Source organism: Cyclopterus lumpus, chromosome 1 (assembly GCF_009769545.1).
Source record: "Cyclopterus lumpus isolate fCycLum1 chromosome 1, fCycLum1.pri, whole genome shotgun sequence".
Classification (NCBI taxonomy): Eukaryota; Metazoa; Chordata; class Actinopteri; order Perciformes; family Cyclopteridae; genus Cyclopterus; species Cyclopterus lumpus.
This window is the reverse complement of record NC_046966.1, coordinates 18,463,083-18,489,190: the sequence shown is the minus strand read 5'-3', so window position 1 is coordinate 18,489,190 and position 26,108 is coordinate 18,463,083. Positions and strand designations below refer to the sequence as shown.

The following is a 26,108-nucleotide window of genomic DNA, read 5'->3' as shown; positions in this document are numbered from 1 at the left end:
ACTGATAGTTTGATCTCTATTTGCTTCCTCACTATCGTCATATCTTCCTCAGCCTCCACAACAAATGCCTCGACATATTGTTATTCATCTTTTATCTTTTAAACTGTCATACAAATGAAATACAAGATTCCTTTACGTTTTGTGACCTTTTTTTTTACCTCATTCATTCACGTACATGAGAGAGGGAACATCGATTTAGTTCAAGTTAAATGTACCTTCAGCAAAAGAAAAGAGGGCAACTGTCTTAACCCCATCTGGTGTTTTTCCTTTTGTCACAGTGACATCTAGTGAGCAGAACATTTACTGACAACAGTGGAACAATTGCACCAAGTAAACCTGTTTTGCAACACTGTAAGTTTCACAAGAAAAAGACAAACCGTTGTGCTATAACTTAACGATTGTATTGCTTCGTGGAAATTAATTTAAAAGTTAATCCATCAAACACGAAGAGGTCAATATTAGATGAAATATTTGCCCTCACAGGTGTTACAGCTGGCACGAACATGCCATATTGTTCAATTAATGAATTTACTTTGGATTTACAGTGAACCAAAATAGACGAGTTCTCATATCGTTGACTCTGAAGCAACGTACCAACAGTATGTTTCCTCTCACTTACACCGTTTGAGCAACATTGTTCTTTGATGCATCCTGTGGTGAGAGGCGTTGATCCTCTTTTTGGGGTTCTTGATAAGCATGCAACGCTGTGAGGCATTGAGGAAGGAAAGTAGCATATGAAAGCATATATGCATATGTATTCTGTGTATCTAGACTACCCCAACCTGCTGCTACCATCAAACAAACTTACAATGCCCTCCATCGGTCTTTCCTTCTTTTTTCTGGGTAAGGCTCTTTATATTTGTCTCTATTTTTTTTAAAGCACCTGAATAAGCTGTACATCAATGTATTTATTGCTATCAAAGTTTTGTTGTCCATATAAAAGTTTTTTTTCTGAGAACCTGGTATGATGTTCTGTGTTTGTTTTAAGTAATTATTTGTAGATGGTAAAAATGCAATGAAACTTATATTTAATGCTGACTTTAATCAAATTAAATGCCTGAAGCCAGAGTTTCTGAGGAAGAAATCATAAGACAAGCAGGGCAACACCTCAATATACAGTACTCACATAGCTGGTTCCCTTTAGTGTGATTAATGTGATAAATTCTTTATTTTATGTCATTCAAAGACACAATCAAATTAAAAAAGTGTCTTGAATCTGATCTTGTGAAGGTGTTATGCTCAGGCTTCAATCATTTTTGTGTTCACCAGTTGGATAGTTTTAAAAAGGTTGTGTATATTTTCCTGCAGGTGCGGTTGTTGTTTCTGTCACAGCAATTGAAACATCAACAGGGAACGGGTTTACCAGAGCTTCCAGTACTGTCAATCTTTCCCCCAGTGTAACACCCCTCAGCGTCACCACAGCCTCCAGCACCAACAATGGCAATGCCAATGATACCATGAACAGCACCATGGGCAGCAGCACCATCTTACCCTTCACAACAATGCAGCAAGGTGAGCGCATATTCATGTTGCCTTGTGCATGTACAGCACCCATACATGTTGGATTACTCAAAAATAATGCTTTGGATTCTAACAGCCAGCCGATTCATCGCGATGTCTTGTTTTGTTTTATGATCGTTCCTTTCTGAATCACTGTTTGTTTGTGCCTGACATGATCCTCTGATTCAGGTGGGGCGAGCTCTACAATCACCACTACCAAATCTAATAAGCTATCCAAAAGCACAACAACCACCAAAACAATTAAGAACAAAAGTGAGTTGAGACTGCTGATTAAATAAACTATATTCAACAATTGGGTGCTCCTTAATTAGTCTGATTTGACCGTTTTACATTACCAAACATTGTGAAACTGCGGGAATATATATATTTTGTACAATAACAGCAAAACTGAAACACATATGCCAGGTATAATATACAGCTGCATAGCCTGGAATAGGTATAAATGAAACAGCTCAAATAATATGTATCTTGCGCATCGACCACATCATCATTTTGTGCTAGAACTAGATAATTGTAGAAATCAACATGTTAAATGATGGAGAAAAATAAATATCTCAGATACAGTAATGAATAATATCGATGCTGACAATACTTTATAGCTGCATTAATGTCACTGTTGTGTTTTCAGCTTGTTTTGCTGCCCCCAAGTGGCCCAAAAAAATCTGTTAATGCAACTTTAATGAAACTGACAATTAAATTTGAAAGCAGCTTTCCCTTCTGACTGTATTATGAGCAGAAGGTGACATTTGACTAATCATTAGCATGTTTATTCTGACAGACTAACTTCATGTTGAAAGTCATTGTTTGATTTGTTTTTCTCTTTTGAATAATAAACTATTTTTAATTTTTTTACAGGAACCACACTTAAGCCAACAAAGTCGACAGCAGTCGACAACACCGGTGAGTTACATTTAAATGTGCTCCAGAACAAGATATCAAGTGATATCAAACCATAAACAGTAGATGTACGTTATGTCGTAAGGGCCACATGACATAGCCACGATTTGAGCAAATGTGTTTGTCTTTGTAAACATTACTACAAGCGTTATTACCTCCGTCAGGCATTGTCGTCGTTGTTGTGATCATCCTCGTAGCCCTTGGATTTGGAGTTGCCTGCTTCTTCATACGAAAAAGAGGAAGGGTGAGTAACGTTAGCCGTTTGAGTAACGTTAGCCATTTGAGTAACGTTAGCCGTTTGCTTCCACTAACTTACCAAATAATAAATTGTTTGATATTTTTTGAAACGTGATTATTAATCTACTTTCCGAGAACAAGAGGACACAATTGATACCACACTCACATTTGTTTTCGAAGAAGCTACCACCAACAGCTCGTTAGCATAGCTTAGCATAAAGACTGGAAACGGGGAAACAGCTAATTAATAATACATTCTAGTTTGTTTAATCCGCACACAAAAAACATGTCTTTTTCTTTTTTTAAGCTGTTGATTGGTAATGTTACAGATTATTTTACCTTTGAACAGAATCAAGCTAACGTACATTTAGATTAGAATGAAGACTCAAAAAGGAACAGACAACTTTTTAGTCCACAGATATGAATATGTTATCAATCCTCTCATTTCCACAAATGTCAAACCATTTCCTCCATTTCTGTCACTAATGTGTGTGTTTCTGAATCCCCTCTTTGTACAGCGTGCCTCGGTCGACTTCACCTCCAGACAGGATGAAGCCAACATCCCTCTCAGCACTGTGGAGCCCGAGTTGCCGATTGATGCTGTACCTCAGAACGGTCAGTCCAACACACCATCATTATTGTTTATTAACTATGTATCAACAGCAATGTTACAGAGAAGATGTCACATTTATATGAAAGAAAAGAATTACCCTTCAAAATTAAACACATTTGTACCTGTTGTTGCAGAACTATTATAAATCCTGATCCATGTGTGCTTTTCAGGACTGCAAACCTTTGAAAGTACAGAAAAAGAGCCGCAAGAACCGGAGGCCAAACCTGAAATACAGGAGGAGCCGAAAGGTATGAACAAACCTCTGACTGATCAGCATTATGTATTGTGTTGTTGTATCGATGGAGCTCAGAGAACCAGGATAAGATTTCTTCTTTTTGCAAATCAAGTTGTGAATTCGTATGTGTTTTTTGGGCCAATGGTGTGCCATCTTCCTTCCTCTTTCACAAGATCAGTTAAACTAAATAAAAGGAAGTACCTTTTGTGTCTCCCCCTCTACACTCTAAAAATACGGAGATACTGTGAGATAGTGTAAATGTCCTGCAGGCATACAGCATATTTCATTCTTCTAGAAAATATGGTGTGCTCCCCTCGAGGCATTAATGTGTTAGTCTTACAAATATTAACTAAAATCATGTTAAATCTTTACAGCATGTCATCCAACTTTGTCAAACCACAGCATGTTTATTAATTGATTGTGAGCACAGTTGGTGTGAATTTTCTTGACTTGAAAAACAACTTTGTTGCAGATCAGTTAAGCACTTTGACTTCAAGTGTGTCTTGAAAACTCAACAGTTCCTTACTTTGAGAAGAGACAGGCTGAAAAATGTGCCCTGCAGTACTCATGTCGACCACATGGTGGAAATGGAAGCCAAGTTAACAAATTACAAGCTTGTTCAGTTTGCCTTAACTGCAGCCGACAACTCACATCTCCTTCAGTGTTATTGAGCATGTGGTTATTTTTGCCATATTTTTGCTTATGTTTTTCCAGTATAATTTCAATGAAAAAAAACATACAAAAGTCTTTGTCTTCATATGCAGCAAGTCAGATCGTTTTTAAATCCATATGTACAGTAGATATTTGTGAATTCAAGATAACTTACACTATAATGTATGCTTTGATGACAAATCTTTATCTATACATTTAACGTCATATTGTGTAATATGTATGAAAGCACAAGTTCTTATTTGTGTCTTATTGTTCTGAATGAATGAGGTGTTCCTGTTTTACTCAGAGGTCTTCCCAGGCTGAATAAGAAAAGGTAAAAATGTACATCTCATGTCCGGGCTTGCCTCCCTGCCCTGGGCCACTCTGTGGAAATGGACAGTGCTGACGGCCGCTTTGACAACCAGCCACCTTTCAAAGGGTTCTCTTCCTCTCATCGGAAAAAAAGAAGTGAAACTGTGAGCAATCGGTGCAGGTGGGCTGCCATCTTGCTGGGTGGCAAGAAGAGGAAGAATAAGCTGATTTGGCTGAAGAGGACTGCTTGTCCAGTGCACTCAAACTCACTTGTTCTTTCTCAAGTGTTTGAATGAGGTGAAGTGAATGCTGAAGAAATCAGCCAGGCACTTGGCAAATTGTGAATTATTGTGATTATCCCCCAAAGTTCAATACACCATGGCTGGTCTGTGTTATTTCATACCAAAAGGATACGAAAGTGACAAAACACATCAATGTCTCAACTTTTGTCAGAATTGAGTGGAGCAGGTAAAACATATTTCACCAGCAGTCTGATTTGTCACTTCCTGTGGGTCCAATGCATCGACTTCTTCTTCTTCTTCTTCTTCTTCTTCTTCTTCTTCTTCTTCTTCTTCTTCTTCTTCTTCTTCTTCTTCTTCTTCTTCTTCTTCTTCTTCTTTTTCTTCTCATTTATTTTTTTAAGTCAACACTATTCACATTTAGATTTAAATACATACAAGGCAATCCATCTGATAGTTGTTGAGAAATATCAGAGGGAGTTCAATGGTTTAACTTAAAATAACACAAAGTAGCAACTACAGATATAATGTCTGTTCTAATACGAAAGCATAATGTAAAGCTGCCAGTCAGGTCCAGAGTCCACCTGTGATAAAGCGCCTAGTCATCCGCTGTAAACCAGACAGACTTGATGATTCTCTGACGGTTGAAAAGTCGTTTCGAAGAGCCATCTTACTCATGGCCGAATTATGTCTAGAACAACGGTCACCTTCATCTCCGCTTTCCCTCCACCTAACCCTGGGTCAGATAATGATGGGGCCGCCCTACTTTCCCACAGCCTCCAACAGCTGCATGGCTGTGGCTCATTAGGAACTGGTCAGTAATCAGCCGCCTCATTAACAAAATGGTGGCCCCCTGAAATGCCTTTGCCAGAGAGAAATCCCCCCCCCATCGACTGTTAGAGAGGGTGGAACCGCTTGAGGCTATATGGGTGGAAATACTGTTATTATGTGGGTGCTGAGTACAGAATGGGAATTGCAAATCTACAAAGTCATATAAATTAAAATTATGTCTCAATGACGTTACACAATGAATTTATTGCAACAGTCTCACTTCCTATTAAAAAGGCATGACATACATGTTGGGTTTTTCCAGTTTATTCCATTATGACTTAAGCTGTGCGTTGTTTTAATTCCTCCACGTATTGTTCCATGTGTCACAATTTTAACTGGATTCAGAGTAGGAAAAACGGTATTAATGAAACTTCAATGTGGTTTGCTTTTGTTGTCCTTCACAGCTGAGGCTGATACATCTGTTGTTGAGTCTGCTGTTCCGACGCCAACCCCGGACAGCTCTGAGGACAAGCCCAAAGAGGACGTCGTCGAGCAGAGTCCCCCCGCACCTGTGGAGGAGAAAACTGATGACGAAGGCGTCGTCTCCAACGAGACCTCTGTCGAGTCGCTGAAGGAGGCGAATGAGAACAACAGCAACAATGTTGACTTCAGTCAGACAAGAGGTTGGTATTTAACCATTGTCATTGTTATTCCTTATAGTAGTTGAAATATTCATTATTTCAGTCACACTAAGATTAACAGCAAAGTGGTCAACCACTTGGCTGAATAATGACAGAATGACTCATATTTCAGTTCCAACATCCTGCAACATGTCGCATTTCAACACTTCTTTTAAACAGACATGAAGAGGATCATCAACTTCTGGGACGTTCCTCTCAATTGCCCAGTGTGAGACATTTTGGCGATCTGCTCCTGTGCCGTTCTTCAGGAACTTGGTAAGACCACCGGGACGTTCTACTGCTTCGCTGCTCAGCCAGCTCAAGTGTTAGTAAAGAGGGAAACAACCCCCACCACCACAGACTTCATGAATGACCACTGGGAGTGCTGTGTTACAGCTTCTCGTCCTGAATTCAAATATTAAAAATAGAGAAGTCATAACCATTCAATCTAAAATTATATAGTGTGCTTGTCCCCAATATTGTAAATCATATTGACAGTCTGACGTCCAGTAGTTTATAAATATTCACTGGAAGCTGCACCCATAAAACGTATTCTCTCTGGCCATTGAAAAAGTCTGTTTCACAGTATATCATTCAAAGTGTTGCTACTTTAATTTTGACTGCATTATAAATGTATTCTTTTTATGGCATTTTTTGTGTTAAGTAGCTATCTCTGTCAGCAATAATAATACATCAAGATCCCCTTTTTTTTGCCTTTTTCCCAATATATTAACTGCGGTTCACAGTCTCTATCTCCATTTTGATGTGACCACTCTTAGGTCATGACGAGCAACTCACTCCACGTCTAAAGCACGTCTCTTCTGCTACATTTCTATGTAAACCACACTTGGCATCATTCCTTTCTCCTTCTGGTTCCCCCATGCTCTATCTGCCACTGAGGGCTGAGATTCCTCTCACACCAGTGCTAACATGGGCCCTCTCAGTCTAATCATCATGTGCTGCAGGATGTGAGGCTCGCATCTGCACCTGCGCTCGCTCTCTCTTCCTATCTGCTCAGAAACACTTGGGGCCGAAGCCTGAGGCCCCGAGGAATTCGCACCGCTCTTAACAGCTGATGATAAGCTCACATCTGAGGGGCTAACCGCTCTCGGATGCTCCGCGTTAGCAGTCACGGATCATCTCCGTTCCCACAAAAAACACCAGCTTCACAAATCCCAAGCATCTCTGTATCAGCGGAGGCACTCAGAGGCATTCTGTGGGTCTTCAAGATGAATTAAAGGATAACCATCACATCTAATGAGATTTGAATTAATATTATCGTTGTATCTGTGACGTGATTTTCGCGCGACAAACACGTCACCCTTTTCACAGCAGACATTTTTGACTTGTCTTTGTAGGAAACGCGCACGTGTTTCTGATAACATTAGTGACGGATCAGTTGTATTGAAGCGCCTAAATAAGCCGTGACAGTGGGCCAGCATGCACTGCAGATGTGTCCTGGTAGGAAAATCACAGGCGCGTCTAATTAAATTAACGATGGGGGAGGACCCATGATGTCAGAAGTCATCATTAAGGTGTCTTCACCACATACAATGATATAGATTGCGTGATCTCAAAACAGTTATCACAAAACATGGTCCAAGGTTATGGAAAGCAATTACATATTTTTTGTTTGACCTTTTTTACATTTGTGGTCTATAATATGACCTGTAGCATGATACATAGCAGTTGTATAAAACTTAAACATGCTATTGATGGAACAGTTCTCAGTCTCTTGGAACCAAAAAGCTGAAAACCTGTGGTTCTAGATGCAATTTTAAATTGAAATGTATTTGTCTGTAGGTCATAATTAGACATTAAAGAAAATGCCAATCCTGTCCCTAGTAGACTGTGAGAGACTGTGAAGAGAAAAGGAAAAAGTGAACACTCATTCCCACCTGGTCTGAGAAGTGATGAGCAGGCTGGAAACTAAAGTTAAAAGGCTGCTCACCATTCAGCAGTTGTGGATAATGGATATGAGCTGACAGGTCGTAAACTAAACCAGCATAATTAGACCTGGGACTTCACTGTGTTATTTTCCGGTCAGAACTCAGCTTTCATGTTTGATGGTTAATGTTGGAGGAAACTGTCTGAACCGCCTGGGATGAATATTTCACAGCGAGTAGGAGGCAAAGTAAGATTTAACCATGTGAGAAAAACTAAGTTAGTCGTTAGTTTGAAGTAGCTTGTTTTATTTGCAGAGGCTCTTTTTGTGAAGTTTTGGTTCAGAGACAGGTCATGGAGCCGAGGAGGGTCAAGGATATAAAGCTGAACAATAGGTTTTTGTTTGTTGCTCAAAAGTCTTTGTGTGTGACCGTATGATCATAAATGAGTGTGTATACTTTATGTCCTTTCATTGCTGAGGTTAAACAAGAGTTTATGAATGAATTGACTCGTTTGACCTTTTTAGCAATCTGTCTCCTTTTTCTGCTTTCTGGTTGTAGCAAAAGTCACAATTTCCTTGGCCGATATACAACAGGTGTAAACACAGATTTATCGTGTGCATGATGACAAGTGTGCATGTGGTGAATGCAGGATCTTTATCTCAGTAATAACAGTGATGGGAAGCTTCCTGCGTCTGTGGTCTGATGTGGTTAAAACTGGCAGGTCGACCATTACACCTGGGCAACTCTTCAGGAAGGAGGGACTGTCGGAAAACGCAGACTGAAGAAAAACAGCTGGTGGAGGCTGGTTCTTCCCCTTCCTCTCATGACTTCTTACCATCTAGCTTTGGGCAAGAATTCGAAAAACTTTTAATTGCAAAGTTGTGAAGATAACTATTAGACTTACATCATTAAAGGACTGTAGCCTACATCCTGTTGTACTGTACATGCAGTTTTGAGGCAGACAATTGTGTGTGTCACTTTTTTCATATGAAGATGTTGGCAATGTTCATGTTCTGACATGAACTTAAAGGATTTTACAGTTGGCTACAGTATGGATGGAGAAATGTTGTTGGTACAGGGATTACAAAAAAATTATAATTCTGTGTGAGTGTGCAACTATATATTTGTTCTTACATACAAGGTAATATAAAACTATGCACTTGCAGTTTAAAGCAACACAGCACTTCATGTTGTGTTAGTGTTGAAAGCATAATAATGTTATTCAGCATTAGGAGAAAAGGATTGGTAAGACCACCGTGGGCGTAGTTTTCTTCAGCATACTTATTGTGTAAATGTGAAGTAAATAAGAGCTGGTAAGTTATATCCAAGAGGAATGCTCAATAATTTGATAATCACTAGTTTCATGAATAAAAGCATCACCTCATAGCATTTGGTTCCTTCTCGTCAGTGTTTTGGGACACACAGTGATACAGCCTCATCCTGGCACACACAACAGCAGCCTTTCATGAAAAGATTTGATTTGTTTTAGCAAAGCTTTGTTAGATGATATACTGCGAAGTATACCGTATGTATAAGTAAAACGAGTTATTCTAGTCACAGTCACAGGAAAAAAAAGTCAAAAGAAAGCTCAATGTTGTGTGGACAATGTGGTCAAGGCACTGCTGAGCCTTTGTGGTGATCACATACAGCTGCCCTTTGGAGCCTTATGCAATCTTGTAAATGGCTCATTGCATGGGTGAATTAGAAAATTGAAAAAGAATCAGAATCCAAGGCACACTGTAGGGTTTGAGCCAATCTAGAATGTCTTATTTTAAATGGCAATAGTTCAAGGCATTGTGACCGACATGGGTCTTCATCGGGGTCATTATCAGCAGTAGCTTGCACACCAATTATGACGGCAGCTAGCTTCTACTGAAAGATGTACTGTCTGCATGGAAGCAATAGTTACATACTTTTTTAAAGTTAAATGAGATGATTGATACCACTCTCTTTTGTGTACAATAAATTTGAAGTGGAAGTCAGTAGCCAGCTAGCTTAGCTTAGCATCAAGACTGACAGCAGACAAAAGCTGCGGTGTTACAAGGAGTTATGTACTGCACTTAAATGCTCTGAACTTTCACTTTTAAGACGAGATGTTATTTCCCAAACAATTTAGTTGAGTTTGTTGTGAAACTGAGCCCCTTGTGAGGTCATGGCGTGCTTTTGTATAGAGGAAAACTTTCAGCGTAATGTCATTAGACACGAACACCAGTGTGTGTCTGAACAATTACTGTATTTTAGTCTCTCAGGTTAGCTTCCTGTCTTGTGTCTTTTTATCAAAACCAACTACGGGAGCTCTTCCTCGACCTGGAGAGGTTTCTGGGTTGAAGTCCTTTCCAAAGGTCATAGGTCAGATAATCCTAATTAAAGGGTACACAGTGACTGCAGGAGAATAATGTGGCCTTAACGCTAGAGTCAACCGGCTCACATTCTTTGCCTGTCATTGAGCAAGTCTCTGCAGAATTGGATGCACAGCGGCTGCTGTGATGTGTGGCGCAAACCAAGATGCATTTTAACAAATGCCAATATAACAGAACCTGAAAAAAATGAAAAACAATATTTGTGAGAAATGTGGACGGAGACATGAAAAATGGCTTACTAGTTGGCCTCTATGTCACCGTAAAGTAGAGAATTCTTTCTCCGCTATTCACCCAATACTTTTATATTTTATATTCAAGCATGCAATGTTGTCATTTTTAATTCAAGTTTATTTCTTTACTGACGCAGGAAGCAATGTAAAAACAGCGGACAATTTAAAACGTACTCCTACTTTCCCTGACCTACATCCTCTTATTTTAAGAGATGTCCAATTATGCCAGGCCTTGACCTTTCCTATTCACACTATAGACATTTTACAACTAGTGTCACATTTTCTAGATTCTTCCTTTGTACTGCAGTCCATACTTTGGCAGGTGGCCCGCGAAATATTTAAAGGGCTCAAGTCTGTAGTGCATGTTTCACTTCTTTACACCACAGTGCAGGTCTCTCAAAGAAGGAATGGAAGGGCGGGGGGATAAATAGTGAAAACAACTTCTAGAGTCAGCACTCCAGTCACACGATGTCGAGTCACAGGGGGTTAGTTGTGAACAATCACACCCTTGGCATTTGCCTTTACTCTGCCTAGTTACCATGGCTCTGTTCTTTTTTTGCAACTCGTCTTCTATAAAGAGGAAACATCTGTCTAGTTAAGGATGAAGTAATGACAGCTTACTGTAGTCATGATTCCCGGTGCACATGTCTTTGAAGACTTGTTTGTGTTGCTGATTTCCCGGGGACAGTATTGGATCAGTGTTAACATTATGTTGCAGAGAATAAAGGAATCACTTATCTCCTGTTCAATCGTCACACAAAAAATGTCAGATCTTATCGGGTTGTAAATGTGGATGTGCATTAACAGTTCTGAGTAAACTAACGTATTTGTCATGATTGAAATCATCAAACCTTCTGTGAAAGTAAACCATCACGCTGGTAGGACAGCAGGGTTTGGGTAAATATGCCAGCATGCTCACAGTGACAATGTCCATGGAAAATCAGGGAACCAAAGTCACTGAAATTCCCCCTCGGGGTACCTTGAATATCTGTACTAAATTTACCATCCGATAATTGTCAAGAAGCTAGCTAGTTGAAGTTGGCTCTAAAAAGATGAACATAGCATGAAGATGAGCCCGCTTTCATGTCAATGCGCCCAGATCCCAACGCAGCTGACTCTTCAATGACCTACGACTCCAAACCCCATGAGGTCTATAGTTGCAGGGACAGTTTCCTCTTCTGTTGTCCTCCCCAGGCTGCTTTAGACATTCCTGGCCGGGCTTTGGGCAGTTGGCAGGTCTGCTGTGATCAGGAGGCCTGCTGACAGACGGACATTCATTCACCTGCTGGTATCGCCTGCGGCATCGACTCCGCATTCCTCAGGCAGTGTCAAACTGTCAAGAGTCACACCGGGGCTTTTATTACATCTCTGTCTCACATCCTTTACATCCAAAATAATTCTCCAATTCGATACTCTATATTTGATAGGGAACCCCAGGAAGTGGTGCAGCGAAATTCATCAGATTCAGCTCATCCTCTGGGACTTTGTGATGTAGTGACTGGGGTAGTTGGTCAATTATTGTAACTGGCGAGTTAACCTCTAACAGGCTGGCCAGCTGAGAGCATGATGACACTAGTCAGTCAAAACAGCTTTACAAGCTTCTTTCTATTTTCATGGTTCTGGGCCATTTACTCTCTCTGGCTTTTTATTCTCAGGATTTCTTTCATTTCGTGTAGTTATACAAGGCTAGCTAACGTGCTAAGCTTGGTTGCTAATGTAACAGTAAGGTTTTTTTTCTTATCCGCAACGAGGAATAGAATACACAGGCTGTCGTTAGCTTTACAGATTGCAAAACCTCCTTGAGGCAAATTTGTGATTTGTGACATTCAGCTTGATTTACTTGACTTGACTTAAGTTAATGCAATTCAAACAAAGCTAATAACTTCATTTTCGTCATGTTTGCCTCTCAAGCACTTCATTTCCTCCAAGGTCAAACTGTCACGGTGTCTTTCTATCGGTCAGCGGCACAAATCCATGTGTCAAAGTTCACCAAAGTTGAACTCAATATAAGCAAATATATGGATTAACTTTGCCCCTACGAGTAAATATACTTATCACAACAAACTGCATTATAATTCATTGATTTTGCAAAAGTGTGGTGTGACCTGCCCTTAACCCTGACCTTAGACCAAACCTACATTTTTTGACCGTTTTTTTAGACCATTTTTTCTACTCTAATTCAAACTTGATCCTGACCCTTTTTCAATATTTTACACTATTGTGAGTCCCATCTTAAACTCAAACGTGTTATGTTCACTGAATTAATATGAGTATGATTTATATTTCTGTATTACTTGAATACATTTAGGATTTTGTTTCTTACATGTTTACTTCGGCAGAATTCTTTAAACTAATATTCAGATAATTTACAGCTGTTTTGAGTGATGCTGTGAACAACATCACTCATTCTGGTTCAGGAAACTTAATCTTAAAGTAATCAATCCGTCAGGTCGGATGCATTGTATTGCTCTAGTTGTTTCTACTTCTGTTTTTGTGCACGTCCCTTGTTGTTGTTCCAAAGACATTCATCACTTCAGGAAATACATACAATTTCAAATCAGTGACACATGACGCAATTTCAGCTCCGGAGAATTAAATGAAATTAAAATCTTAGAAGTTGTCTTGTTTGCTTCAGATGCCAAATTAAGTAGAAGACAAAACAAACTTACTTAACCTCAAAAATCGTTTTCACAAACGGTTAGTGTTTTACCTGGATGGCATTTGGGGTTTTTCTATTTGTGGGTGACTGAAAAGGATGAACATCTTTGCATGGGATTCAGTTGAGCATTTTCTTCCACACAACTAAATCCCCCTTGGAATTCCCAATCTTTCAGCAGCCAGGTTTCACTCCAGCCACTGACTAGTCTCCACAGATCCCTATCTATCAACTCGGCATCACTAGACTAAGATCAATGTGACGTCTTACCTGCAACCTGAGCCTCAGTAGTCACATTACTGATCTAAAACAACCCCCTTTATATTGGATGCAGTTCAGATTAACCTGTGACAAATCTGAGAGAGCAAATGACCACTTTGAAATAAACGATTGGGTTTGAATGATTGTCAAACTGCAATAGACCAGTTGGCCCTTGAGCCTGTTGAAAGTATCCACTGTGTTTTAATTGAAGGCTGTAAAGTGTAAAGCGTAATAGAAATGTTTCATTTTGTATTTATTTAAGCAAATATAAATCGCAACATTAACCCTCCCTGTGCCACTGTTACATAACGCTCAGAGACTACACTGTTTTTTGGCAGTCCCTTATTGGTTAAGCATAAATCACATCAATAGATGTGGAGTAGGATTATCTTACCTATCCTCTCCCTCAAACAGATGTTTTCTCCATAGAGGTCAAAGGTCACATAAACTTGGTCAAAGCAGAAGTTACAAGTGGAAAAAAGCAGCTGATTGCAGGACGTGTGACTGTGGGACAGGATAGATTGTTTTCATCATGCTGTGCCTTTTGTTACTGTCTTTCAGATTAAAGAAGTGACCTCAGGGGAGAAGGACACGTCTGTTCATACGTGAGGAATCTAGTGGGCTGTTTCCTCCTTGTTGGAAACAAATGTATTCTAACACAGCAGCTTTTCCAAAGTTAAACGTCAGCTGAACTAAGGTTTAAGCATTATTACTGATTTAACTGAATTTGTGTTTTACAAAAGGTCACAATTTACTTGGTTTATATACTAAATGTTATTACTTTTGGTACTACAGTACAGTACTACACTTTAGATTATACCCTCCATTGAGCATGCATAAACAGTGCTCTTGTTTCAATTAAGGATGCAATGTTTTTGTAGATCCTGCATTTTGCTTTTCCATGCTGTTCCCATTCAGTCGTATTTAAGTTTCCCTTATGCTAAAAAAAATATTGCTGTGAATGACATAAATGTATTAAATAAAGGTGTTCTAACTATTTCCTAAATGTTTTTTACAATTATTTACATTATAAATGATGTATTTAAAATGTTGAGGTTTTGATCAATCTTAATCATTGATGATAAAAGATATCAACCAAGCTTCTTCTTTTATTTTTACCAGATATTACAAATCATTCTTTTTTATTTAGAAACCTAAATAAAAATAACTTGATTAACATTATATAACACCGTGTAACCTTCAATAATGCAGAACTTTATTCACAAACGTTATTCACAAGTTCCTGATATAGATAAATAAACCGTATATACCTGCACCCACAAAGAAATTGACATCACTTTTCTTGTGCGTCTTTAAACTCAGAAAATACAGATTCGGTCAACTCATTTGTTCCGTCCACCATACTGAACCTCTGCTTCTCTCCTGCTGACTTTCACCAACTGTTCTTTTAGATCGCCCCCAACCTTATTTTACTGTAAGTGCAAACTCATGGAGTGGAATCCCCCATCAATGTGCTGTATATGTTCCTGGGTCAGTAGCTGGCTTTCTGATTTTGGTACTGGTGTCAAATAGTAGACATATTGTAATGGTCATTATTGGTGCTAACATGTATCATTTAAGATAAAACAATGATCTGCTATTCAACACACAATAAAGGACAATTAATTGCTGTGTGGGGTTTTAGCTCATCACTGGAGGACTTGCCTGCATGTATAAATATGGATCTAGATTCCAGTTTAATTTCACGAGCCAAATAATATTTTTATAATTTCCATCTACAGTGATGTGTTGCCCCAGTGTTTGGTTCCGATCCAGCTGCTATATCCAGCCTGTTTCCATGGGCTTTCCGCTCTCCTTTAAAGACGAGTGGAAGCACCGACCTATATCAATCTGCTCGCAGGATGCTTTAATCCACTATTAAGCGGATGAAATGTTGCACTGAGCCTGCGGTGCAGCAGTGACGGCAGAAGCGGGTCTAAATTGTGTGCGCGTACCCCTCAAACCTGACCGCAGTCATGGACACCCAGCACCAAATCATCCAGTGCAGCAGAACACAAACCTGTTCCTCCTCGGAACTGGATCCAAATGTCTCAGGTCTCAGTATCCCCTATTTATACGCTGTGTATATTTACAACAGGCCGGATGATTAGGATGCTAGCGAGTAATGAAGAGAATGTGGAGGCTATTCTAAGGAGTCATGCAGTTTATCAGGGATGAGGCACCTTGCTGATGTAATTTCTTGTTTTCAAAGAAGCTGTCAGAGCTACTTATCTGAGCTACTTCACACATTCTGCAGGTGATCCTTTAAAAAGAAAACAGATAATCAAATGAAAAATTTCTCAGAGAAATTGAGATCTCTATCTCAAGAGAGGAGAAAAAGGAAAGAAGCAAAGAGAATCAAGTCAATGCACATACACAAACAGCAGCCCACCAATATTTCTGTACCTACTATGTATTTCATTATATCTACCGTAGGTTATGCAAAGTAGTGGGAGGCTTGTGTTGAGATCCAACCGAGCAAATAGTTTTAAGTTGAGGAGAAATGGAAAAATTCCAAAAAGAGTGTGTCAGGATCTGTAGTGTTGTGTCGTGTTTCCTGTTTTATTTTGAAGTCCTTGTCTCTCGTGTCCTCTGTTTCTCTGCACTTCTGTCCCTGTGATTGTCTGCCCTGTCCCTGATTGTTTCCTCCTGTGTCCCGATCACCTGCACCAGCCCTCTGTATTTAAGTCCTGTTCGTGTCATTCCCCTTTATCGGTTCGTCTTGTGTTGATCGCTGAAGATCATGTGTGTGAGCCTGTTTTGTTTGTTTTGAATCCTGTTGAGCAATAAAGTTGCCTTTTCCAGTATTGACGGCGGTCCAGTGTCCTGCAGCTGCGCACATAACAGAGTGTGTGTATAAAAAGAAAAGCATATCGTTCTCTTCTTGTTGCTTCCAATGCAGGACACATTTTTTGTGGAGTGTCACATTAATAATGTTAAGCTCTGTAGAAATATCTTTAAATAAAGTACTTAAATAAATATATGCATTCATAAGCTTTACTTTGTGTTTATTTGCTGAAGTTAGCATGTTAACATTCAAGACTGAGACGGTGAACATGATAGGCTAAACATTATAGACCCGTCAAACTTGACATTATAAACATTCTGGGTCCCTTTGTATTCCCTGTTTCAATGTTTGGTAGCTGGCGAGGAACCTAACAGGTAGTCAACTTGGACCAAAGCTGTTGCCCTAGGCAACTGGCATTGTCCTTATGAGAATGTTAGCCTGGCATGCTGATGTTTGTATTTATCTATCTATATATCCATCCATCTAAAACCAAACAAACCATATCAGTTATACAGTCAAAACAGTCTTACCTAGATTAGACAACATTTATAGGCTACGGACACTGGATAACTGTCATTATTTATCACCAGAGTTGTCTTAACATCAAAGGCTCAATAATAAAATAAATACCACAAAAATATAAAATATGAAATTATTTAAATTAACTTCAATCAATTTAGTTGATGCAATCGGTGAGGAAATATGACTTAGTAAACTTAAATCCTTACAACATTCCTCAATTTAGCACACTGACTTCAATGGATGTTCTCTGCATGGTTAAAAAGGAAAACAGTTTTAATCCTCATTCTTCACATTATGGGCACTTGATATGTGTCACTGTTAGCGTGTGTGTGTTTGTCCCTGGAGACAATACAGAGCTACTCTACCGGACACACACATACCTGCTACCCTCACATACAGATCAATAAGATGACATATTAATTATTGCGAGCTCATAGGAAAATAACTGCTAAATACATTTCAACCAGTAACCAAGACACCAAAAGATACCCCAGGGTTCAGACCTCCCCCTCTATCTTGATGCAGAAAACACCTTGTGCACAATCTGAACTGCATCCAATATAAAGGGGGTTGTTTTAGATCAGTAATGTGACTACTGAGGCTCAGGTTGGAGGTAAGACTTCACATTGATTTTACTCTAGTTATGCCGAGTTGATAGATAGGGATCTGTGGTGACTAGTCAGGAGTGAATGCATCAAGCATTGTTCATGTTTTATGATCGTGCAGCTGACTATTATGCCACGTTGTGCGCTTGACTGTGGACATACCGTCACATTTTGCTAATTTAACTCCTGATGAAGTTCACTATTGTGATACTTGTTTCATTACAGGAGATTAAGGAATAGTCACAAAATAAAATCTATTGTTTTTGTGTTCAGGGACACAAATTGTCTGTTTTTTGGGGGGGAGGAGGGGGTTTTCATCCCCCTCGGCACAACTATCTTTTTGTAATGACTAATGACAACTCTTAGGCAACAAATCCATGACCATAAATCCAAAACACAGTGTCGAACACCCTGTCTCCTGGTTGACAGTCCTGCTGGTTGGACCCATCCACTTTGTCTCCCACCCACCCACCTATAATAGTCTTTTTTGGATATTATTAAGTATGTTACTGTTGCTTATTCACGGGAATGCATTTAATTTGTGTCTCCACCACGAATAATATTTTTGGTGCTTAGCGACACAAATATATTGCATTTTGGGACAATTTGACGAACCTCCGTGCTGTAAATTATAGAGATCTGCATCTGAATGTGGCTTAATCTTGACAGACGTAACAACTGCACCAAGAACGAATGTTAGGCATAGAGGGATGGGATCCACTTGGGCTTTGTTTTCCATCCATCATGAGGTTGTTACTGCCTGCTGTCATCATTGGCTGCCCCCTGGATGAAGAGTTGATCCATGGGCAGCGGGACTTGGCTTTGACCCAACTTCACTCTCTGTTTACCTTAGACTCATTAAAGGCATGTTGACTCTTTGATATCTAAACAGGACAAAGTCAAACTAATGGCTTAATGAAAGCCAGCAGCTCGAGAACAGATGCATTTATTAGCTGTTTTCTTTTCCATATCAACAATCAGCTACAGCTGGGGAGGTAGATTAATTTATCAAACATTCAGGAATCAATATTTGCCTTTTCTCTTTTAAAAAACGATTTTTCATTTGCGATCCATATCTGACTTTTTGCAAAACACTTCTTCAATATTGAATGAATGTGAGTGAAACCCCAGAGTAACAGAGTATAAAAAGCTTGGTGTGTTTGTTTCTATAGTTACACACTGCGGTGTGTGTGTGTGTGTGTGTGTCCCTGTTTTTATTCTTGGCGAGGAGTGAGGAGTCAAGTGAGGAGGGCAAGATTTATTTAGGGGATGCAATGAAAAGTGTGATACAGAATGCCTGGATGCATATGGCATCTCTGCTATTTGGCCCACGCTTCAGGGAAGGTTGCTGAGTGTTCACAGGGTTGTCCTCAAAGCATTACCATGTCCAATAAACAGAGGAACTTTCACAGAATAATGTCTCAAATTGGACTTCTTGTATTAATTGTGTGCTTAAAGCTGTCCTTCCAAATATTTTCTCAAAACATATTTTCAATGTTTAGATATTAATTGATCAGAAGCACATATTCAACCATTAAAAAATGTAACTGGATATAAGATGTACTCTCACTGACATACGTGACGATAAAAGTTTCAAAAAATGTGTTTGAAAGAAATCTTCGAGCAATGCATACGGATCACTTCATCAAGTTTCAGGCCCAACTCAAAAGATGATCCATAAAAGGCTACTAGGTATTTTTATCTTAACATGACCTTGTGCACCGTACTGAGTACACATTCTCACATTCTCAATGCATCCAGTATGACTGCTTGATTTCTCCATACTGAGTGGTGTCAGTAGCGCTGCAGTAAAATCCTATTCAATATTACATTGAATAGGATTTTTCTGGGATATCTGAGCTTGGACACTGCAGGGTTTAGCTCTTTTAATAAGTGATGGCCTTACTGCCAGGGACCAATGTGGACTTGTCGATAGAGAACTTGTATACCTCAAGTGAGCAAGTATTTGAGCTGTGTTGTCCTTTCTCTGTGTGTGTGAGACCAAATAGTGTCCATACACCTGTCCTGCCAGCTGATGTCAAGTTATTGTCCCTCTGTGAACTAATGGCCACTGTGGTGCCGGGCTGTCCCACCGACTCGACCTCAGAGTCAGAAGACAAAAACCTTTGGAGGATCATTTCACACAGGTCATGTGCATTGACAGATTATGCTGATGGTGATAATAATCCTTGCATTTGTTGGTTTATTCAAGCCTAGGGATAACTCAAATACCCAATATATTTCATTATTTATATTCAACTTCTTTTATGATACAGAAAAAAAACAGGAACAAATATTTCCCATCAGTTAAATTACAAATTGAGAGAGGTTTAGTTGTGCGGTGCAGAATGATTACCCTGATATAGTATACCTAAATCTTGCATAGTGCTGGGAATGCGAGATTTGAACTTGACTTCAAGACTTTGATGTTATTGTAATTAGTGATTGGTCATTCACATAGTTCCCACTCCCTTCATCACCCTATGAAATGTGTGAAATCATACAGGTCAATGATGATACATCAGAGAATCAAAACCACTGGAAATACTTGACCAGAATCAATGGCAATGTATTGCTTAATTTATTCATCTTAAGTGCATAGCATTTACCCATTAGAGGGCATAGGACCAGATGCATTCCAAATAAATCCAACATATGTTTTCTGTACAATTAAATTCCTATGTAAACAATAATTTCCGAAAGCAACCTTGAAAAGAATCAAGGAACTTCATCAACTATCAGTTGACATATTTAGATTTATTTAGAAAGGAAGTAGGTGGAGAATAGGCATATACTACAAAAGCATAACTGTAGCCTAAATCTATAACACATGATTATAAATTGTCATATTTGTTCAAACTTAAAAAGAAAATGCAGGAAGTGACGATGAATTTGATCACACAAACTCCACTGAATTAGGTTCGTTTTTTGACTGGATTTAATCCCCCACCTTTTTCGGTGAGAGAAGGGGAGAAGGGTGGGTGTTGGTTGGAGGGAGCACTTTCACAGTCTTGTCCAATGGTCTTTCTTAAATTAGCCATGGGGGCAGGAGGCTCCCTCCCTGCGCTGACAGAAGGAGGGGCCTGCGCCTGTCACTGTCTCCTGTTTCATTATTACCTGCACAGCCTTGCAGACATTCACCACACTTGTGTCTCTGTGTGGCCACATAGAAAACAGAGCGAGACACAGAGGACACACTCCAAGGCCCAAACCAACGCGGAGAGGTTTTCTTTTTTTATGCCTTTTCCAACTTGGGACAGCCTGCTACTGCTAACTTGTAAGATAAATTGCAAGGCAACTAGCAGTGGATATGGCTGGTTGTCTGCAAAGTTCCCCACTTTGTCAAAAGTGGGCAGTTTTGAGATGCCTGCTTGTGACATTTTCTCTCAGCTTCTGTTTCGCCTCAATAGATGCAGAGCCGTTTGACCAAGCTCACTTTATCACCACAGATCTGACCTAATGAAGACAACATCATTATTGCTAACAATGGGATCAGGGTGCCTTTCGGGAGGTCTGTGCTCCTTGACCCTGTGAATGACCTGGTAACAGAAGTGCAGCCTGGTGACCGCTGCCATATCACAGTTTTGGACAATGACCAACTGGCTCAGAAACCTGGGATGTTGACCCCGAAAAAGTTCCCCTGTTCATTCGGACCAGATGAAGTGAAATACACTCATTTTGGATCTCGGAGCCCCAGCAAGGATCGCGTGAAGCTGCATCTTCGTTATGACTCCCAGACGGACACTGTTGTCATTCCTTTAATGCTGGAAGTGGAAGTGGTTTTCCAGCAGCTTGAGATCCTCACCAGGAACATGCCCCTTAATGTTGAAAAGCTCAGTGGCGACAGCAACCCTATTGACAAAAAGGGTCTGGAGTTTTCCTTTGAGGACGATGTCACACAGTGTAAGATTGCCACTCTGGTCGGCGCTGGAGGTCTTCCCAGGTATGGCACTCTTTTGAATAACCCCTCAAATGGCCAAATGGTTGACTGTGATGAGTTTGTGAAACAAAGCATTCGCTACAAACACACAGCTAAAACCGACTCACCAAACAGAGACTATATTCCAATGATGGTAGAGCTGCAGGATAACAAAGGCAACACCATAATGCAAGAGCATTTCCAAATAATGGTTAGAATCAGAGAGGGTGCAGAGAATACTGCTCCTAAACCCAGCTTTGTAGCCATGATGATGATGGAAGTTGATCAGTTTGTGATGACAGCTATTACAAATGACATGCTGGCTGCTGAAGATGTTGAATCTGACCTGGATGATTTAATCTTTAACATTACTACACCGCTGAGCCCTCAGCAGGGCTATATCATCAGCACAGATGATCAGAACCTGCCTATCACCTCTTTCTATCAGAGAGACATCAAAGATCTGAAATAGCATATAAGCCACCTTCAGAGGACTCAGAAGTAGAGAGGATTTTCCAGCTAGAGTTTGAAATTGTAGACGCGGATGGTGCTGTGTCTGATACATTTGCTTTTATGATTGTGGTGAAGCCTATGAATACCTTGGCTCCTGTGGCGACTAAAAATACAGGGCAGCTATTGTTTGAAGGGCAGTCCAGAGTTCTCTCCAGCTCCCAGAATTTAGAGATTAGTGACGAGGACAATCTGGAAGATGTGAGAATAACTGTTGTTGACGGCTTAAAGCATGGAGACCTAACTGTGCTCGGAGCTCGCAGGAAGTTTTTTACACCTGCCGATCTAGACGCCGGCATTGTGGTGTACCAGCATGACGGCAGCGATACCTATAGCGACAACATTATTTTTAGAATGACTGATGGCAGTAATAATGTGGAGTTTTTGTTCCCTATCACTATTGCTCCCACTGATGATGAGCCACCTATTATCAACGCTAACACCGGTCTGGTGCTATTTAAGAACGAAGTCATGCAGATTTCTCCCTTCATCCTGAGCGCCACAGATATTGATTCAGAAGACTCCACCATTAAGTTCATCTTGGAGGAGCCCTACTCAACTGTAGGGGAGCTCCTGCTGAGACAAGTGGAGCCTCCCTCTGACCCGTCTCTATGGAAGTTCAGCGAGACAGATGAGATGTTTGAGCAGGTGGTAACTGAATGTTTTCAGCAGGATATTCTGGATGGAAAACTGTTCTACCGTCACGTCGGTCCCCATAGCATTACCACTGTGATTGATCAGTTTGTGTTCCGGGTCCAAGATGACAATGACCCTCCTAATCAATCTGGCGAACACATGTTCACCATCAAAATCCATCCTGTGGATGACCTTGCCCCAGAGCTTTTTCCGGGCACCACCCTTCACATGACGGTCCAGGAATACGAGCTAACACACTTCAAGAAGAACTTCTTGTGTTACACTGATTTAGATTCAGATGACAGGGACCTGAAGTACACCATCATTAAGCCCCCAACTGACACAGATGAGAACAATCCAGCCCCCTTAGGTGAAATTGTGCTGACTGACAGCCCAGACACTGTTATTATAGAGTTCACACAGGCCCAGGTTAATCACCACAAAGTATCATACAAGCCTCCAGACCAGGAGCTGGGCATCACTCCAAAAGTGGCTCAGTTCACCTTCATTGTAGAAGACACCGCTGGTAACACATTAGATGGACTATTCACCATTTTCCTACAGCCAGTGGACAACAAACCCCCATTTATAACCAACACAGGGTTCACTGTTATGGAAAGAAGTACATATATCATCACTAGAAAAGAGCTACATGCCACAGACACAGATACAGATGATGAAAATATCATCTTCACCGTGACCCAGATTCCTCGGTACGGGTTGCTGCAGTATCTGGGGATCGACATGACAAATGGAGAAACATTTGTTCTTGAAGACATTGCAAATAGTCGCCTAACTTACATCCATGGTGGAGAGGAATTCCTCAGTGATGTTATAAAGATTGATGTCAGTGACGGTTTTCATGAGGTACCCATCATCATTAAGGTCACAGTTGAGCCAGTTGATGACGAAACCCCCACGATTATGCTTCCAGGCGGTCTGCTCGGGTCAGCTATCGATGTACTAGAGAACGGTGCCACAGAGATTACAAGTAATGTCATTCAGGGCCGTGATGAAGACACAGATGACCTGATCCTTACTTTCATTGTTGAGAAGCCTCCCACGCTGGGTGAAATCTTAGTTAATGGTGCTCCCGCTGAGAGATTCACACAGGAAGACATCATCAATGGGGCAGTGGTGTATGCACACACATCCGGTGAAATCGGACCAGTCAAAGAATACGACTCCTTCAACCTTACTCTGTCTGATTTGTCGGAGCAGTGGGTTGTTGGTGGAAACAAGGTCCAAGGAGTGACAGTTCACGTCACCATCCTTCCTGTTGACAGCATACCACCTAGTGTCAGTGTTGGAGAGCAGTTTGTTGGACTGGAAGGGGAGAAGAATGTCATTACCCTGGACCACATCCAAACTGAGGATATCGACACTGACAATGATGATATCCTTTGCACCATCATCGTCCAACCAACATCTGGTTATGTGGAGAACATGTCTCCAGCTGCAGGCTCTGAAAAATCCAGGGCTGGGACAGCCATCACTGCCTTTAGTATTAAAGACATTGCCCTCGGCCATATCTTCTATGTCCAAAGCATCCATAAAGGAGTTGAACCCGTGGAAGATCGTTTCACCTTCCGTTGCTCAGATGGTATTAACTTCTCTGAACGCCATTTCTTCCCTATAGTCATCATTCCAGCCAATGACGAGAAGCCAGAGATTTTCATCCGCGAGTTTTTGGTAATGGAGGGCATGAGTTTGATCATTGACACACCAATTCTGAACGCAGCTGATGCTGACATCCCTGGGGATGAGCTGCACTTTGAGATCATCAAAAAACCCAAACACGGTACAATAGTTCAGCAGCTCAGCACTGGCACCATCCCTGTGGAAAGATTCAACTTGGAACAGATCAAAGAGGCTTCCAACATTGTCTATGAACACGATGACTCAGAGACCAAGGAGGACAGCTTTGAGATCAGACTCTCTGACGGCAAATATACTGTGGAGAAAACAGTTCTTATCATGGTTATTCCTCTTGATGATGAGACACCAAGGATGACTATAAATGATGGCCTTGATGTTGAGATTGGAGAGACAAAAGTCATCAGCAACCGGGTTATGAAAGCCACAGATCTTGACTCTGAAGACAAAGAGCTAACATATGTTGTGCGTTACGGCCCGGGTCAAGGCTACCTTCAGCGTATCAGCAAGTTTGGGAATGTTTTAGGTAATATCACCTTCGGCATGAACTTCACACAGGACGAAATTGACAAACAACTCATCCAGTATGTGCACACAGGCCAGGAGGGAATCCGTGACCTGCTGAAGTTTGACGTCACAGATGGCATCAATCCCCTTATTGACCGTTACTTTTACATCAACATTGGAAGCATTGACATGGTCTTTCCAGATGTTATCAACAAAGGTGTGACTCTGAAAGAAGGAGGGAGAGTAACTCTTACCACTGACCTCCTCAGCACTACTGACATTAACAGCCCTGATGAATTCCTCAGCTTTAGTATCACAAGAGCACCTAGTCGAGGGCACTTAGAGAGCACTGACCACCCGGGTGTTCCCATTTCCACCTTCACCCAACTGCAGCTTGCTGGCAACAAGATCTACTACATCCACACCTCTGATGATGAGATGAAAATGGACAGCTTTGAGTTTGAGGTGACAGATGGTTACAATCCTGTCTTCCGTACGTTCAGAGTGTCCATCACTGATGTAGATAATAAGAAACCTGTCTTGACGATAAGTAAACTGTTTGTGGAGGAGGGAGAAAACAAGCTCATCACACCGTTTGAGTTGACAGCTGAGGATCGGGACACCCCAGACAACCTATTGCGATTCATAGTCACCCAGGTGCCAGTGCACGGGCAGCTGCTTTTCAACAATACCAAACCAATCACAGCCTTTTCCAAGCAGGACCTAAACGAGAACCTCATCAGCTATACGCACGATGGCACTGAGACCAACGAAGACAGCTTCTCCTTCACTGTCACAGATGGCACTCATAATGATTTTTACGTCTTTCCTGACACGGTATATGAGACACGTAAGCCTCAGATGATGACCATTCACATCCACACTGTGGATAACGGTGTGCCCCAGATTGTGGTTAACAAAGCTGCTGCCTCACTGAAGGTCCTTCAAACAAGCCACCTGGGCTTCGTGATCACCAACAAGGCCCTTCGATCAGAAGACCGGGACAGTTCCCAGAAGGTCCTGCAATACATTGTGTCTGAGGCTCCTCTGCATGGCTTCATCATGAACACTGCCCTGGGCAACGACAGCATCAAGACTTTCTCACAAGGTAAGACAATGTAACACTATTTCATCTCAAAGTTTTAGAATCTAATATGCAATGGATTAAATGACCATATGTAATATTAAATATGTCAATTATGACCTGACTCTGCCGTAACCCTAACTTCTACAAAGCCTTTTTCACTCAATGTTTTGGTTTCATAGTCCGCTGTTTTGGTTCACTCTTACTGCATAAACAAAGCAACATTAGCTTTTACTTGGAGTCATGTTTCAGTATTCTCTGTCTTTATAGCTCTGTTTTGGTCTCCACCAACTCCTGAAATATCTGACTCTTTAGCTGCTAAATGCTAGATT

General features: G+C 40.7%; 2 protein-coding genes across 4 annotated transcripts in view; both read left to right on the top strand.

The window, feature by feature from the left end:
- The first annotated feature begins 637 nt into the window (after window positions 1–637).
- On the top strand, window positions 638–14,555 carry LOC117747697. Of its 3 annotated transcripts, none has more exons than XM_034557137.1 (10): window positions 639–843; window positions 1,309–1,512; window positions 1,690–1,773; window positions 2,377–2,421; window positions 2,583–2,662; window positions 3,174–3,270; window positions 3,439–3,516; window positions 5,941–6,159; window positions 6,337–6,432; window positions 14,111–14,555. In XM_034557137.1, the coding sequence occupies exons 1-9, from the start codon at window positions 735–737 to the stop codon at window positions 6,387–6,389; spliced, it is 969 nt and encodes a 322-aa protein (XP_034413028.1). In that variant the 5' UTR covers window positions 639–734; the 3' UTR covers window positions 6,390–6,432; window positions 14,111–14,555. The 3 variants fall into 3 exon arrangements, with proteins under 3 accessions (XP_034413192.1, XP_034413028.1, XP_034413106.1); XM_034557215.1 differs by lacking the exon at window positions 14,111–14,555 and adding an exon at window positions 8,764–9,428; XM_034557301.1 differs by lacking the exon at window positions 1,690–1,773 and having other exon boundaries at window positions 638–843.
- Window positions 14,556–20,774: 6,219 nt separating this feature from the next.
- frem3 (Fras1 related extracellular matrix 3) overlaps window positions 20,775–26,108 on the top strand; it is a 29,103-nt gene continuing 23,769 nt past the window's right edge. The window contains 4 exon segments of the mRNA XM_034531923.1: window positions 20,775–20,898; window positions 20,901–20,915; window positions 20,918–21,850; window positions 21,853–25,800. Coding sequence (XP_034387814.1) covers window positions 20,775–20,898; window positions 20,901–20,915; window positions 20,918–21,850; window positions 21,853–25,800 — 5,020 coding nt within the window.